Genomic DNA, 18,009 nt, shown 5'->3' on the forward strand with positions numbered 1-18,009 from the left:
ATAAGTCCCAGGTCAAAATCGCCAAATACGGCATATGTCAGCATAATTTCGGAAGAAGATTCCAAAAGCGGACTTACTCCCAATAACAGCCCCGCAAGAAGCGAACCGGCTGACAGCCTCAACGCAATAGTAAACAGCCCGCAGTTGCGAAAAATGTCGCAGACACAGATACAATTCTTAAAAACGGCGTCATCTCTGATACCGGAGTTTGATGGCAAAGCCGAAAATTTGAGAAGCTTCTTGGACGCGTTGCAGTTGGTGGACTCAATTAAAGAGACACACGAGTCAACGGCAGTCCAATTAATAAAAACAAAGCTCAAAGGCAACGCACGCAATTTAATTAGCACTGAGAACTCAATTGCTGAAATTGTTTGCAAACTTTCTGCCACTGTAAAAGGTGACTCAGTTGAGGTTATTACAGCCAAACTGATGAACCTTCAACAGAAGAGCAAGACGGCTAATCAGTATACCCAAGAGGTAGAAAAACTGACAAAGTCTCTAGAGAGTGCATACATAAACGATGGACTTTCATTGGAGATAGCCGCTAAATACAGTACGCAACATGCTGTAAAATCAATGATGAAGAATTGTAACATTGACAGGGTAAAGCTGGTAATGGAGGCCGGCCAATTCAACAATATGAATGAGGCTGTCTCCAAGTTTGTCAATAGTTGTACCGATGCAACTGGACGAACAGATACAATTTTGTATTATAAAAACCAGCAAATAGACAGACGCTTCAGTAATAATCATAGAGCCAGAGGTAATAATAACCATCGCGTTGGAAATAGCTATCGTGGTGGAAATAACTATCGCGGTGGAAATAACTATCGCGGTGGAAATAACTATCGCGGTGGAGATAACCATCGTGGTGGTAGAAACTACCAGAATGGCTACCAACGAAATAACAGCAATTATAACCAAGTCCGACTGGTGCAAACCACGTCGGAAAACCAGTAAAAACCCTTGGGATAAAGAAAACTGTGGAACAAACGGTTCACGCAATAAACCTTAATTTCAATCTTTATGTTACACTAAAAAATGAAGCAACACATAAGTTGTACACATTGCTGGTTGATACAGGTGCAGATGTGTCTTTAATAAAGGAAGATACGGACTCGTTTGATAACGTCAATTATAATAATATTACTCAATTGTCCGGTATAGGTGAGGGAACAACCAATTCCAAAGGATCGGCAATGATAGAACTCCTATCAACATGCTATGCCATCCCTCATGACTTTCATATAGTAGATTCAGACTTTCCGCTTCCATGTAATGGAATAATAGGTATAGATTTTATGAAGAAATATAATTGTCAAATAGACTTAAATCAGGAGAGTGATTGGCTCATACTGAGACCTAATAATATTGATCACTCAATAAAAATCCCAATACATCATACACTTCAAAATAGTTACACAATTTTGCCAGCAAGATCCGAAGTCGTCCGAAAAATTTCCATAAATACTACAAGCAAGTATATATTCATACCAAATCAAGAAATTCAAAACGGAGTATACATTGGGAACTCCATTGCAGACTCTAAAAATATTTTTGTCCGAATTTTGAATACCACAGATAAAAATGCAATCATTCAGTTAAACGAAGTAAATTTTGAACCATTGAGTGATTATGAAATAATAGAAACAAATATGAACAGCAGTCACATTGAGGTCTTGGACAAACTAAGTAAAAATTTCCCACCACAGTTCGAACACGCTCTTACGGAGATATGCACCAAGTACATTGACGTATTCGGAATAGAAACCGAATCGATATCAACCAATAATTTCTACAAACAAAAGATAAGAATGAAAGATGATGAACCAGTTTATATTAAGAACTATAGAATTCCACATAGCCAAAAAGAAGAGGTAGACAAGCAAGTCGAGAAGCTAATAAAAGACAAAATAGTAGAACCGTCAGTCTCAGAATATAATAGCCCATTATTGATAGTTCCAAAAAAGTCATTGCCGGGTTCTGATAGTAAAAGATGGCGTTTGGTGATTGACTATCGCCAGATCAATAAAAAAATCTTATCCGACAAGTTTCCGTTGCCCAGAATTGATGATATTCTCGATCAATTGGGTAGAGCTAAGTACTTCTCATGTTTGGATCTGATGTCAGGATTTCATCAGATAGAGCTTGAGGAAAGCTCCAGAAACATAACGTCTTTTTCCACGAGCAATGGCTCTTATCGCTTCACGCGATTACCATATGGTTTAAAAATAGCACCAAATTCATTTCAAAGAATGATGACAATCGCATTTTCGGGTATAGAACCTACTCAGGCATTCTTATATATGGATGACCTGATTGTCATCGGGTGTTCAGAAAAACATATGATTAAGAATCTTACAAGCGTTTTTGATTTGTGTAGAAAACACAACCTTAAATTGCACCCCGAAAAGTGCTCATTCTTCAGGCACGAGGTAACCTTTTTGGGCCATAAGTGTACTGATAAGGGTATTTTGCCAGACAGCAAGAAATATGATGTCATAGAAAGGTACCCAGTCCCAACGGACGCTGATAGCGCTAGAAGATTCGTTGCATTCTGCAATTATTATAGACGTTTTATAAAAAATTTCGCCGATTATTCGCGGCACATAACAAGATTATGTAGAAAGAATGTTAAGTTTGAGTGGACCGGTGAATGTCAAAAAGCATTCGAATATTTAAAAGTCCAGTTGATGAAGCCTACGTTGTTGCAGTACCCAGATTTTAGCAAAGAATTTTGCATAACGACGGATGCGAGTAAACAAGCTTGTGGAGCTGTACTGACCCAAAATCATAATGGGACACAACTGCCAGTAGCGTATGCATCAAGATCGTTTACAAAAGGGGAAAGTAACAAAAATACAACGGAGCAAGAACTGGCAGCCATCCATTGGGCAATAAACCATTTTCGACCATATATTTATGGCAGACACTTCACAGTCAAAACCGATCATAGGCCCTTAACTTACTTGTTTTCAATGACGAACCCGAGCTCAAAACTGACGCGCATGAGACTTGACTTAGAGGAGTATGATTTCACAGTTGAATACCTCAAGGGAAAAGACAACCATATAGCAGATGCGTTGTCGAGAATAACTATAACAGACTTAAAAGATATACATAAAGGAAACAAAATACTAAAAGTCACTACAAGAAATCAAAGTAAACAGAAAAATCTCTGCGCAGAGAAAGACAAAGTAGATTTGCATAAGCAAACTAAAAATAAAGCTTCAAAGCCCAACGTATACGAAGTCATTATAAATGACGAGGTACGAAAAGTAGTGACCTTGCGTACGACAGATTCAACATGTTTACTAAAGCATGGAAAAAAAGTCATAGCAAGAATTGATGTTAGCGATATGTACTCCAATGGAATTCTCGACTTAGGTCAGTTCTTCCAAAGGCTTGAAAGGCAAGCCGGTGTGCTTAATATCAGCCGACTCAAAGTGGCACCGAGCGAAAAGATTTTTGAAACAACTTCAATAGAATCTTTTAAAGAAATGGGCAATAAAATATTGAAATCATTAAGAGTAGCGCTACTCAAGCCGGTGACCCAAATAAATAAAGAAAAAGAAAAAGAAGCAATACTGTTTACATTCCATGACGATCCAATACAAGGAGGCCATACGGGTATAGCAAGAACAATGGCAAAAATAAAAAGGCATTATTACTGGAAAAATATAACAAGAGACATTACAAATTATATAAAAAAATGTCGAAAATGTCAAAAGTCGAAATCGACTAAACATACCAGAGCCCCATTGATAATAACAGATACGCCAATAAAGGCTTTCGATAGGGTAATTGTGGATACGATCGGTCCACTACCTAGGTCAGAAAAAGGAAATGAATACGCAGTAACTTTAATCTGCGATTTAACAAAATACCTTGTAGCCATACCAATAGAGAACAAAAGTGCAAAGACAGTAGCCAAGGCTATATTTGAACATTTTATTCTGAAGTACGGTCCAATGAAGACGTTCATTACGGACATGGGAACAGAGTATAAGAATTCAATAATTGAAGATTTATGTAAAAATCTAAATATTAAAAACATAACATCTACTGCACATCATCACCAGACTGTAGGAACCGTGGAGCGAAGCCACAGAACATTTAATGAGTTCATCAGGTCATACATCTCAGTCGACAAATCAGATTGGGATGTGTGGTTACAGTACTTCGTATATTCTTTTAATACTACACCCTCAATGGCACATGATTACTGTCCATATGAGCTAGTTTTTGGTAGAACCTCAAATTTACCAGAGTATTTCAATAGCATAGATAGAATAGAACCACTTTACAATATAGAAGATTATGCTAAGGAATCTAAGTTTAGGATAGAACAAGCTTTGAAAAGAGCAAGATTAATGCTAGAGTCAAATAAACATAAACAGAAAATTAGTTATGACAAGAATAGTTTAGATCTGAAGTTAAAAATAGGAGACCAGGTTCTATTGAAAAATGAAACAGGTCACAAGCTAGATTTTAAATATACAGGACCATATAAGGTAGAAAAAGTAGAAGAAAATAATAACATAATAATATCAAATAATAAAGACAAAAAACAAACAGTACATAAGGATAGGTTAAAGATTTTTAATTCGTAACTTGAAGTATGGCCATACACAAGCATAAATACATATATATAAATATCAATAAATACAAAAAAAATATACATCAATTTTCTATGATTCCATCGAAAAAAAATAATAATAGAAAGAAAAAAATATATATATATACATATACATATAAAAAAAAAAATAATAAAATAAAATAAAAATAAGATAAAAAAAAAAAAAAAATTTATACATACAAATAAGTATATACATACATATATCAATTTTCCCTTTAAAAACATTATTAAACAAACAAAACAAATAGATTAATAAGAAACGAATCATAAAGATATAAACATATTTCATAACTAGATATACATGAAATTAATAGATAAATAATTTAGAAAATAACTTCATAATATTACGTTATTTTTCAAAAGGAGGGAGATGTAGTGTGCATACATAAGGAGTACACACTGTACGCAGTGCACTCTTAAGAACATACACTGTAACACTTTATTGCAGTGAATAAATTAATTCAAAAAGCCAAGCATAATTCGGACGCGATGTAATATGATCGCACATGCATTGGGCGACATAAGTGCAGCGTCAGTGCAACTAGTGTCAGCCACCTCAAGTGCACATAACATTCTCCCTCGCGCTCTCGCTGCCAACAGCGCTGAGTACAAATACATAAGTAAAATACATAATGCGGCCGCTCCGCTGCCGGCGTCTCTGGCAGCGCAGCTACGAGGCCTTAGCTAAGTTCATTTTAAGTAAAATGTAAGAAATCAATATAAGTTCAAGTTTTAAGATTGAGTGTCATAAAAGTTAATAAATAATTAATAAAAACTCATAATAAAAAGTACGTATGTTATTACAGTAGTTTTTACGGCCAAAAGCGTCCCAAAATTGTATGTATAATTAAAATTGTGCCGGGCAAACAATCGAGTTGAGCAGCTGCTAAAGTTGTAGTTTTAATGTTGATGCCATGCGAAGTCGAAAAACACTTATAAATATTTTGAATACGGCGTGATGAAGCATCTGAATGCGAGAGTGTGTGTGTGTGTTTTGCGTTTTAATTGCTACTGCGTGCTTTTATGAAGTGCTCATAAAATGGCCAGAAGCTGTGCCGCCGCATTTTGCTCGCGGTCAGTTGGCAGTAGTTTTGCGAACGCTATTTGACCTCGAGCTCATAAAGTGCTCGCAGCTGGGCAGAGAATTTAGATATTTTTGCAAACGCTCTTTTCAAAGTACGTTGTTAAAAAATGCTTATGTGAACTTTTGCCAGGCCAACGCAGATATTTTTTTGGAGCCTAAGCTCTTCTGCCAACTATGCACTGACATCAACAACTCTAATACAGCTCACAGCATTTACCAAACGCATTCACTTACAGTTACCAGCCATGGCAAGATGCCACACATAAGCACGCACACAGAGTCCCCCAAAGCACACAAAGCGGATAGAAAATGAAAGTCTAATAACGAGCAAAGCCAAAGTAACAACAAAACTGCAACACAAACTGCCGTTTTAGTCCGGCTAACAATCACTTGAAAACTGCTGCCGTTGCAGTGCCAGAAAAACAATTTGCCAAAGGATAGAAACATTAAAAGCGGCAGGCCATGAGAAAAACGAAAGTGTATCAAGTGTCGCCAAAGGACGTTGGCAAGCTGCTGCTGCTTCTGCTTCTGCTGCTGACCATTATGCGAAAGCAGACTGCATAAATTGTCGCAGGTCGGTGTCGTTAGGCAAAGGACTAAGGCGCTATGACTTAGGGAGCTGCAGAGACTCAAAGATACTTGGAAAATATCAGGAAGCATGGCTTGTCAGAGTTTGAAGAAATTTGTTTTCCTGGATATTATTACATTTACAAGCGAAATAATTCTTTGGAACCAATTTAGATCAACAACAAAAATTCGGTACCCATTTCAATTTCATATCAAATATTTAAACAGAAATGTTAAAACATATATAATAGTATATAATAGCTAAATATATACTATATATACATCCAATCATGTACATATATTTGTATATTGCATATATTGTATTATTAGATATTATTGTAATTGAATTAGATTTTTCCTACTTAGGCTTTAAAGGTGTTTGCTTAAATTTTAAATATATTATTTTCCAACGTCGACAATCAATGTTTGTTGACTTAATAATAAATAAATAAATAAATGAAATGTACTAGCCATAAGGGCAAAGGACGAAATACGCTTACTCTGTACCCAGTTCAGTAATTATCCAGACGTTTATCCTGACTGACGAACATGGCTGGATCAATTTGCCCCATTATACCGGTCAAGACTATTTATACTATATAGGGTTGCACGTGTTTTTTTCTACATGTAAGCAACCAATATCTATTACACTTCCTACTTAAATTACCCTTTCTTGCTTACATATGTTTCCACACATTTTATTTGCATACTTTCTTGGCAAATTAGAGATAGAAATTAGAAGAATTAAACGAATTTTATAAAAAAATGTGTTTGGAATGGAATAAAATGATAACATATCCACAAAAAAAAAAAACTTTGTTAGATCCATTCTTTCTTCGATATCATAACACTCTTTTTCGCTTCAGATACAGAACATAAATTCCAATTTTGGTGTCTAGTTATTTTACTTCCCGTGATCATATAGACGGACACAGCTAAATCGACTCATCATAGCGATAAATAAATAATTCTAAATAAATATTTCCTTCGAACTATGTATATAATACCTTCCCCGAAAGCACTGCTGGCGTTTGCAAAATAAAGCAAGGTGCTAATGGAATAATAACAACAAACCCTTACCGATCTCCAACTATCCGGCATCGCTAAGGACCAGGATGGAAGTCCACCATGTCAACCTAACCTAACCTATGTATATAAGATACTCTTTGAGTATAGAGCATACAAATACGTACATACTAAAAAAAAACATTAACAGCATGCTTATAGTTAAAAATCTAATTGAAACGCACAAATCATTTTATTTTTTTAATAATTTTTTTAAAACTTGAATAGAAGTATTGATACATATGTATGTAAATAGTGAAAACTAAAGCGTTGCATTGATACGGTACGAATTAATATTTAAGTGCTTAGCAACATAATGTTCAAACCTAATTAAATACCGAATTTCCATTTTATAATTTCCCTCGACATAATTTAGATTCTTAAAACTGCATCAGCATAATACTATATGCATCAGCATATCGATTTCTTCAATAATAATAAAGCACATACACGTGTATTCACAGATTTTCTGAAAATATCGATATTCCTATCGATAATTTTGATAAACTCGTAATACTATTGGGCTTAATTTTTGAACAAACTTTTCAAGTGCAAACGGAACTTAATTCCGTCTTTCCTAGCCCTTCCATGCCTTGGCTTTCTTGCGTTATCGTGGCATCTTGTCTTTGCGTGCGCCTGAAAGTATGCAGCAGCATATGCAAGTTACTGAGCATATGACTATGCATATTTGAGAGGCAATTTCCAGGCGGTCATCAATGCAAATGCAATTTAATGTGTGTGTTTACAACCATCCTTATGTATTGTCCATCCTTTGGCTTTGCCTTAATGACAACATAACTTTATTTTGTATCCATTTCAACATCCCATTTGAAGCTGTTCTCGCACACATTTTGCTGACAAGTACAAGCGCAATAGACAACACCTGCAGCACAACTCCAATCGGGCCAAGTGTGATGTGTGTGGATGTGCATTAGGATATTTATTTAAATATACATTGGCCATAAATAAATGTATAAGTTGACACATTTGACCTACAGCTGCTGTTGTTGCTCGCTGTCACTCAAACATTTCAATCATTTCAATCGTAAATTTCACATCCGCATCCGTTTTCCGTTTACACGTCGGCAATTTATCCATGATTAAAAGCAAAACTGTTACCAACTGCCAACCAGCAAGCAACAACAACATTAACAACAATAACAGCAACATCAGTAGTAAGCAATTTTATCGATCACGATGCGCGCGACGGTTGCAATTTTTCCGGCACCGCCTGCGCAAAGGCATTCAGCAATTTTCACACTTACACCGCAAAATTTTGTTAAATTTTCATAAAAAATACATGCATATTATACATACACGCAACGGGGTACTATGTCTGTGTAAGGAAATGCTTGCCAACTGTCACCGCGCATCCGCTTCTGTAAAATGTAAAAATGTCATGCGTGTTGTGTGTCAAAAGGGGGATATGGCTGGGTATGGCCCACATGACAACCTAGTAGCCAAACACGATACATGGCATTGCAATTACATATGCAAATAACTCCATATAACAATGCACATACGAGTATGCACATATCTGCTTTTGGACAGCTTCTATTTTAAAATGGTCCAGAATAAATAAAGTGAAAGAATTCAATTTCTTAAATTTGAATTTCAATATTTAAGTGGCACCCAGATTTATGGAAAATATATTAAAGATATGCCTGCATATGATAGTTTCACTAATAACTTGTGAAAAGAACGATCAATGGTCAATATTGCTATATACATTTATTTACATATTACTTGTTAAAATAATTGTTTTTATACTCTGCACCTGATTGGTACAAAAATATATGAGCTTTGTTCAAAGTGAAAAACGTAACCGACGTGTTCTCCAAAAAGTATATATATATTCTGCATTAACATGACAAGGAACTATACACCCACCCCCCTGAATTAGTTGATTTGCTAAAAATTAGGGAAGATTGATTATAGTGTTTGGCGTTTATCCAGACAGACGAACAAGTATATATCGATATCATCCCGTTTAAAAATATATATTCTTTATTGTTTCCAAGCCGACTCAATCCGATACTGATGTGTTTTATACTTCAAACGCATGACAGGATTTAAGTATAGTATATTCTTTTATTCATTTATTTATATTGTTAAATTCTTTGGACCAGCGTTTAATTAATCCAGCAACGCCTCTGGCTTTGATTACGATAGAGAAAATATTGAATATTGAAAAAATTAAAGTTCACTTTGGAATCAAATAGTACGTACTCCAAGATCTTTAACTGTTAATAAAAAAAAATAAAAATTGTGAATCGGTCAAGTCACTAACTGTGCTTTGGTCTACAGTGACCAATATAGAACGGAGGGTATTCAGATACGAGGAAAACCTTAATCCATATCAGAACTGTTATCTTAACACGTATTCCATCTTCTCTCAGTGTAAATAATTCGATTGTCAATACAAAAACTACTCCCCTTCCCACCGCCTCCACTAATGATGGGGTCGCTCTATTTTCAATAATTTATTTTACGTAATGCCAGCGATAGCTATTTAATTAAAGGCCAGGCCCTAATGCACACAAGCGCCGGAATGCGATTTGCCCTTGGTCGTTGTATCAGTGTCGCATTTAATAATGTCAATTTTGGCGAGCATCAGCCCCTGATTTAGTTAAAATGCGTCGCTTTATTTTGCATATGTAAACACAAACATCGGCAATTGAATATTTTAGTATTTACAACTCGGCTTGGGCTTGTGCGCGCGACTGCTGTTCGACATTATAGGTCAGTTGAAAGCCCGTTTCCGACATATTTGTCTGTGCATCGCTGGAAAAGTATATGATAAAGGGTGCGCGGGCACGCAGTTTGGTGCCGACGAGTCCACTGCCGCAGTAATAAGTTGGCTGCAGCGCCACATTGTTGGCCATGTACGAGTTCGGAATGAGCAAATAGTCGGAGGCACGGCCAGTAGTGCGTACGGTGCTGTGGCAATCCGTGTCGTAGCCCGGACCCGTATCATCCCTATTCGTGGACAATGCAAAATGATCGATGGTGTAGCTGTTTAAGAATCGAGGAGAGCAATAAATAAAAAAATTAATTATTATAAATCAAAAAACTATGCTTATCCGATATAATTGCAACCAAGTTATTTTTTTTGCTGGAAGTTTAGTTTCTATAGCAAAGGGTTTATAGAACGCAAGAATATACAGCGGAATTTCCCTCTTGGCCGGCCAATGGAGTTTCCAGGAGAAAGTAATAATACTAATAATAATAGTAATATTATCTTTGAAATACGGTCCGTGGCTGGTCAAGAGAGGCGAACTAGTTCTAAAAATTACACCAAAACGAATGTTCTGAAAAGTATCCGCCTAAAAGGGGTATCCGCGTAAAAAGTGTTCATTAAAAGAGTTCTCACTGTATCCTAGCAGCTATTGTGTAAATGTTGAGCCAACCTTCAGATATATCGAGATTAAAGACAACGTCAAAACTAATGCTTACACTACTCTCATTAGCGATATAGGCTATGATCGAGGGATTTCTGATGTAGATACTGTTAATTATTTTAATTCTTCGTTATCTTTACGTATCCAAGAAAGGCTCTACTTAGGAATGATTTATAAAAAAAAATCTTTTTAATACCCGTTTTAGCTAGACAATCGTGTTAAATTCACAGTAAAAATCGATTAAATTTGAAATAAATTGTTTTACTAGCAGCTCACCTTATTTCGCTCTGGCCCTTCGATTGGACACAGATTGCGTAATTCATGTTGGGCATATATATTCCTCCCGCATAGTTGAAACTGACAATGCCACCATTCGTGCTACGATAGAACTGATCACAGCCCAGCGGGGCGAGCAAGTCATAATCCTCGTCAGGACTCGCAGTTAGCGATTGGAGCAGCTGCTCGGCAGGTCCTGGACTGCCATTGAAACCAAAGAAGGTGCGTGGCAGACGACCGCCCAAGAAGGGCAGCATTGGACGCACAGTGGGAAACAGCGGAATTTTATTTGTCGCGGCTGAGCCATCTAGTGCTTTTGACTCTTGCGGGCACTCCAGCTGCGTCAGTCGCAGCTGCCACGTCGACTGCGAGGAGCGTGAACTGAGACTGAAGTGCAACTCGAGTAGTTCGCCGTGCTTTAAAGGCACATAGATGTGTTGGCCGGTGTTGCGACCGCACAGCTTGAAACGCTGCACTTGCAAATAGTCCACGCACTCCAGTAGCTGCTCCCCGTTGCCAAGAAGCTGTGGCTGTGGCAGCTCAAATCGCTCGAAATCGATGCGCACTTGACACACTTGCGTGCTCCACGATGCCACGTTATACTGGCAGCTGTCCAGATTGGCCAGCTGTCGAGTTTCCGGATTGCGTATGACAAGACGCTTTTGGCGATTGGTGCCATTGCATTGCAACTGACAGTGGGCGGGGACGGGGGCGTGGCAGAGTAACAGCAGCAGTAACAACAACAATGGCAGCAAGAAGAGTTGCATTGTTAAATACATTTGATTGGATAAATCCCACGTTGCTTGCCTCACTCAATTTGACAATCGAAACTATTGACAGCTTCCACACACACGTTTAGTTGAATTTGTCAGATTGCTGAGCGCGCATTTTGCTTTTATGTGGTGGCTCTTATCATTCGCTTGTACATCGAATTTATTCTTGTTACTGCTGATAAGTGGCATTGACATTTGCTGATAGCATACGAGTACAGCAGAATATAGGGAGAACACGTCCTACACAGCATTTGTTGTGAGTATCTTTCAACAATCATTTCATCAATGTCAACAAATATTTTTCAGTTACGAAATGCGATTTGCAAGAGTCAGGTATGAGAACACAAAAGTGAAAGTTTCGTTCTCTTTTATCTCTCCCATGTCTGCAAGAGATGTTTAGATACATTAACATTTCTATCGATAATGACAACAAATCGTTCGGTCCAATTGTCCCGTACCAATACAATCTGATTTGCCTCTCAAATGGCTGAGAAATAGTCTGTAATTGGTCTTCCAAAAGATTTATAGCAACCAATTGTTGTTCCGCCAATACTCTAATTTATTTTATTTATAAATAATGCTGTCAATACACATTTATGAACTGTGATTTATTTATGTACATATATGATAACATTATAAATTGAAATAAAGTTATGTAATAATATTACGTTATAATTTCAACTTACAAGATAAAAAGCCTAAGAAAAAAATGTACAATAACAATTAACGCCTCCGACACGTTAGAGGAATTTTATTTTATTATACCCTATACCCGTAGGGTAAAAAGGGTATATTAGGTTTGTGCAAATTATGTAACATGCAGAAGTAAGCATCTCCGACCCCATAAAGTATATATATATTCTGAATCAACATGACGAGAGAAATCGATCTAGACATGTCCGTCCGTCCGTCCGTCCGTCTGGATGAACGCAAGGATCTCAGAAACTATATCAGCTAGAATAACCAAAGTTGGTATCCAGATTCTCCTAGGTCCGATAAAGGACGAGTTTAATTTTGTTTAATTTTCCCCCCCTTCCCTCGCTACAGGACAAACAAAATTAGTTTTGTAAAGCTACCGAAGAAAGGAGCAGCTCTGTGCATTTTTCTCGCTCAGCACACATTAACCGCTTTTGAGGAACACATGACGAAATGCGTAAATATCATTTAAAATGTTCACCAAGATGATATAAAAATTGTAGTTTCCAAGGTTTTTTTTAAGCATTTCTAGTAAAAATAAATGTAGCTTTTTATTACGTTTTTTTTTTTTAATTTTTTTTGCTTTATTTCACTCTCCTTCCCGAAAAAAACAGCTTTTTCCCTTCTAACGAGTTGGAAACGCTGAAAGAAACGCTCAGAAAATAATTCAAGTTGCATGGCAAAAAGATGCATTTCGGCTACAAAATCCAAAAAAACGTTATTCGACACTAAATAAAAACAACTCATTGATTAGATCAAATCAACACAAAACAGTAAAGGAAAATGTATATACTATATCAAACAAAAAATACTAATAATTATGAAAAAAAATAAAATATAACGAGCTTAGACAGAAATAATTTGTTGGGTTTTGAGGTCGAGGTTGTTCGAAATCTGTTTGAACTGTTTGAGAATTTCAAAACACAACGTGCGAAAATATCATTTCTTTTATGCTGTTAGAAGTGCTGCCACTTTTCGATTGTCAAATTAAGTGAATGATAGCTAATAAAACAAGAAGTAATAAATAAATAGCTTTTGGACTAAAAATATAAATTTCTGTTAAATGGTTAAAAAAAAAAATAAACGTATAAACAATATTAACAAACCTTTTTGATTTGAGGGCTTCAACTAAAACAAGAGCAGTACCATTTAACAGCTCGAGTAACTGATAGAAATGGTATTTATATATTTTTCAATTAAGATTACACAGTCTGCGACAATAGAGGAGGAATTGCAAAGTGGATTTCAATAAAATACTTACATAAGGTTATGAATTTAAAATAGCTCACTCTTCTATCATTGAAAATGCTGAATTTCAAGAAAGCGTAATTAGACAAGCATTTTGGTAGCAATAAAGATATATAGATAGAGTTAAGAGCTATTCGTATGGCTATTAATGGCAGAAATGTTGGTAATACTCTACTGTTTACCTTTCTACGCTGTTCGAGAAAGATCTTCTACCGGAAAAAAAGGACCAAGAAGCGGTCTTACCACATTTCCGAACGGTAGCTTTGACGTTTTGAAAAATTATTGTGGTATTTTGAAGGAAAGAAAACGCTTACATAAAATATAATCAATCATAATGAGACTAGCCGAACTATTGTCTGTTCTGCATTTTGGAGGCAGTTCGAGCCTCAGCGATGAAGCTTGATATCTAAAATCTAACAGTGCTTATGCGAAATGAGTTCATAAATAAAATAAATAATCGTCAAGTTTATTTAACAAATTTAATAATTGTCCGCGATGGACAGTTTTAAATAAAAACACTCAAATTTTTTTTTACATTTCTTCATGTAAAATACTGTCTAAAATTTCCAAAAAAAAAAGCAATGATATTTGAAATATCATGCCGTTCGTTCGTTTTGTTTTTATTTTATTGTAAGTATTTAAGCCAATAAAATTTAATTACTATTTTGACAAATACAGTCCAAAATTCTTAATACTCTTAGCTTCTAAATAATTACGATATTATGTGCATTTCTACATTCACTCCACCGTCACTCATTTTTTTTTTATACTGCCCAGCATTCCTAAAAAAATGGAAACAAATCGTGCATAATCCCTATTTATACTCTGTACATGAAATGTACAGAAGTATATTAGGTTTGCGGGAGCTGAAAAATGTAACAGGCAAAAGGAGGCGTGGCAGACCCCACAAAGTGTATATATCCTTGATCAGCATGAAGAGACAAGTCGATCTAGCCCTGTCTCTCTGTCTGTCCGTCCGTATGAACACCTGGATCTCAGAGACTATAAGTGATAGAGACACCAAATTTTGCACAAAGATGCCTTATGTGTGTATTCTATACGAGTTTGTTTTATTTTTTTATTCCCCCCCCCCACCCCACTTCCCCCCTATGGGGGTTTTCCCGATTTTCCATTCGTATAATCGCCTATATCTCGGAGACTATAAGACCTAGGAACACCAAATTTTAGTCCCAGATGCCTTATGTAAATACGGTGAAAATATATATTTTTTGGAATTTTCTTCCCTGCCCCTCCCGTAATTCTTGGAATTTCGAGCTCAAATTTGCAAATACCCTCAGTTAGTTATTATGTGTCCGTATGCCAAGTTTCCCTATAATAGACCGATTTAACAAGAAGGTATAGCCATAAATATATTTGCTGCTGCAGCGCTGCTCAAGCGCTGCCCGCGGCTGTTGTTGATGTTGCTGTTTGGTTGACTGCTAACATGTTTACACAGACACGAATAGATGCGCATAGGCATACATACACTCACACAGACGCAATTGCTATGTAAATGTGCAATTATACACCCTTTACGTGAGTTCGAATACCGAGAAAGGTAAAATCGATCAAATTTTTTTTTAATTTTTAAATTTTTTTTTGTTTTCTATAATTATTGTAAACATACAAGTATGTACAGAGAATTTCAAAGTCGGGACACCCGACTTTAGCTTTTTTACTTGTTTTGATTTAAAGTAGTAACACATCCAAGATAGAGGTTCAAAGGTCATAGACGAACTAAAATAAGAATATTTGTTGGCTTTTCGTTTCCCAGCATTATTGTTTTGTGGTTCATTCGTTCCCTTTGGGCAGAGCGTATTCATAATATCAATTTATTTTCAATTTTGGCTTTTTTCCGGTGTATCTAAAAAGAGTAAAGCTTGCAATATGAAGGGCATACCAATGCCAAGTTTAATGCCTGGGCTCGCCCTGCTGCTACTCTTAATTGTCGCGCTGCTCGACGACGATGACGGCGACGCCTACGACGACAAAACAAAATGTACAAAATGCCTAATTGGCAATTGCGCGCGCGCATGCGCAACTGTAGAATGCCACAGCGGCAAGGGCATGTGGAGGCAACACAAGCTGGCAGCAAGTGCGGCATAATTATGGCCATGGGGTGCATATAGGAACTCGAACGGCAGTTGTTGCCACGCAGAGGTGCGAGCGAGTTGGGAAAAAAGTTGGATCGAGTTGGAGCTTTGAAACTATCGAGCACACAATCACATTTCAATCCATATGCACATTTGATTGATGATCGGCTGCTGTAAGACTATTTGATTTGACATGCCCATTTCATAGCCGATGCGTCCGTCTTTTGTAGCGCCAGTCCCACAACAAATGAGGATCCGAATGAGAATCCGTGCATCTTCGAGAGATCAAGGTAATTTGCGGCCCTTCAAGAAAGGCATTAACGAAGCCAACTGATTGGACAACTGCAACGCTTCTTGATTGACTCACTTGGCCTTTGAATGGATGAGTAAGTGAGTGAGTGAGTGATTGAGTTTGAATATTGCCTGAGGTGTACGTATATTAGTGACATGGCTGGCATTAATTGTGGGAATATTTGTTTAACTTCAGAATATCAATGCGAGGGCCTTGTGAATTGTATGCAGAACGTTTTTCAAAAAACATAGTTCAGTTGCTTGATTTTAAAGCGTTTGCTAATATATACATACATATATAGGCAAAATCTGAAAATCTTTAAAATTGTTTCTCTCATACCCTGTATACGCAAGGTAAAAAAATTAAATTTTTTCTTTTTAAAATTAGCTTTAAGTAATTCGGAGCTTCTTCTCTCTGTTAAGTTTTTGCATATATGTATTCTATTTTGAGAAAATTAAGAAATAAGAACATATTTGTTTTGCTTCGAAAGATCGATAGTTTTTAACCCATATTTATCCATATTTAATTCAATATTATCCATATTTAATTCAATATTATTATAATTAATTAATATAATTATTTCATATTTGATTGATAACTTCAAAGAGTTTGCCTTAAAACCCATATTAATTAATTTTTTATTAGAATTCCAGATCTATTAGTTAATTTGGTCTGTTAACCGACTTCAAAAAGGGAGGAGATATTTTTTTAATGTTTGTTACGTCAAAACTTTCGATTGATTCTTTTTTTTATTTAAAAGCTGGTTCTTCCCCTTTTTAATTTGGGCCAACAATGGCGTCTAACAAACACAAAGGATTCGAACAATATCCGGGCCCCGGAATTATTCCGGATTCCGAGGTACTGCTCTCCTAAAAAAGTTGTGGAAAAACCCATGGAGTATTTCTTTCTAAATAAATGTTTGTTTATCAACTAAAAGTGGAATAGTTTAAAAAAAAAAGCAAAAAGAAAATTCAACACTCTCAGAATAATTAATAAAAGAAAGTATAAATAATCTATAAAGAAAAAAGTGGCAACGGTTTCAGAAACAAATCTAGATACTATAGAAAGATACTGATTAAAAATCTGCCTGAACTGCTTAGGAATTATAGTGTGCAAAGTATGAAAATTTTGTTCTACTTACATAGCGGCCTACTTTTATGATAGCATGCAGGGTTGCATTCGTGTCATTATCACTATCGTATTGAATTTTCTTAGATATGTTAGATTAATTAGGTTTATTCAAATTTGTTAGGTTACTTTCGTTTATAACAATTAACAATGTTTCACAAATGACCGTTTAATTCAAATTTCACTAAGCATCCTCCTCCTTTGACTGGTCAATATCAATTGACCTTTGGTATGGTAGTACCATGCTATCGGTTACTATCGATTATTGATTACTTATCACTATTTAACTATTCAATCACTATTCGGTCACTGCTTAATTATTGTTAGTGATTAGGGGTGTTCCTATTATCACCCATTCCTATAAACAGCTAATGTCTTATCTAGTTTCTAGTTTATTTGAAGTTTCCTCTTTTATTTAATGAAATCGTTCAGTTGTAGAGATTCTTATTGAATGAATTGATGAAAAATTAATATTTTGGAAATATATGGAAAACAATTTTTCTCTACAAATAAGAAATTTTATAACCAAATAATTGCTTTTTAATAAGTTGCATAAATGATTGATATTGTAAATGTCGTCTCTGTTTTAAAAATTTCTTCATAATCCATTAAATAATACAACAGAAATTCATAAAAAACCGGGTCTGAAATACTTTTGACAACTCTCAACTGTTTTAATATTTTTCATTTAAGTTACTTTTCATTATTATTTATTTGTATTCAACCAGTATGCGGTATACCCCATAC

General features: G+C 35.9%; 1 protein-coding gene across 1 annotated transcript; it reads right to left on the bottom strand.

The window, feature by feature from the left end:
• Positions 1 to 9,979: 9,979 nt before the first annotated feature.
• LOC115630726 lies at positions 9,980 to 11,834 on the bottom strand. The gene is made up of 2 exons (XM_030527381.1): positions 11,033 to 11,834; positions 9,980 to 10,370 (listed from the first exon to the last, which is right to left on the bottom strand). Exons 1-2 carry the CDS (start codon positions 11,809 to 11,811, stop codon positions 10,049 to 10,051), a joined length of 1,101 nt encoding a protein of 366 aa, XP_030383241.1. The 5' UTR covers positions 11,812 to 11,834; the 3' UTR covers positions 9,980 to 10,048.
• Positions 11,835 to 18,009: the final 6,175 nt, after the last annotated feature.

This window comes from Scaptodrosophila lebanonensis, unplaced genomic scaffold (genome assembly GCF_003285725.1).
Source record: "Scaptodrosophila lebanonensis strain 11010-0011.00,11010-0021.00 unplaced genomic scaffold, SlebRS2 tig00001410-arrow-pilon, whole genome shotgun sequence".
Classification (NCBI taxonomy): Eukaryota; Metazoa; Arthropoda; class Insecta; order Diptera; family Drosophilidae; genus Scaptodrosophila; species Scaptodrosophila lebanonensis.

Coding starts and splice junctions, on each gene's coding strand:
- LOC115630726 (XM_030527381.1), bottom strand. CDS start 11,811: ATGTATTTAACAATGCAACTCTTCTTGCTGCCATTGTTGTTGTTACTG. Junction 10,371..11,032: donor AAGGGCCAGAGCGAAATAAG/GTGAGCTGCTAG, acceptor ATTCTTAAACAG/CTACACCATCGATCATTTTG.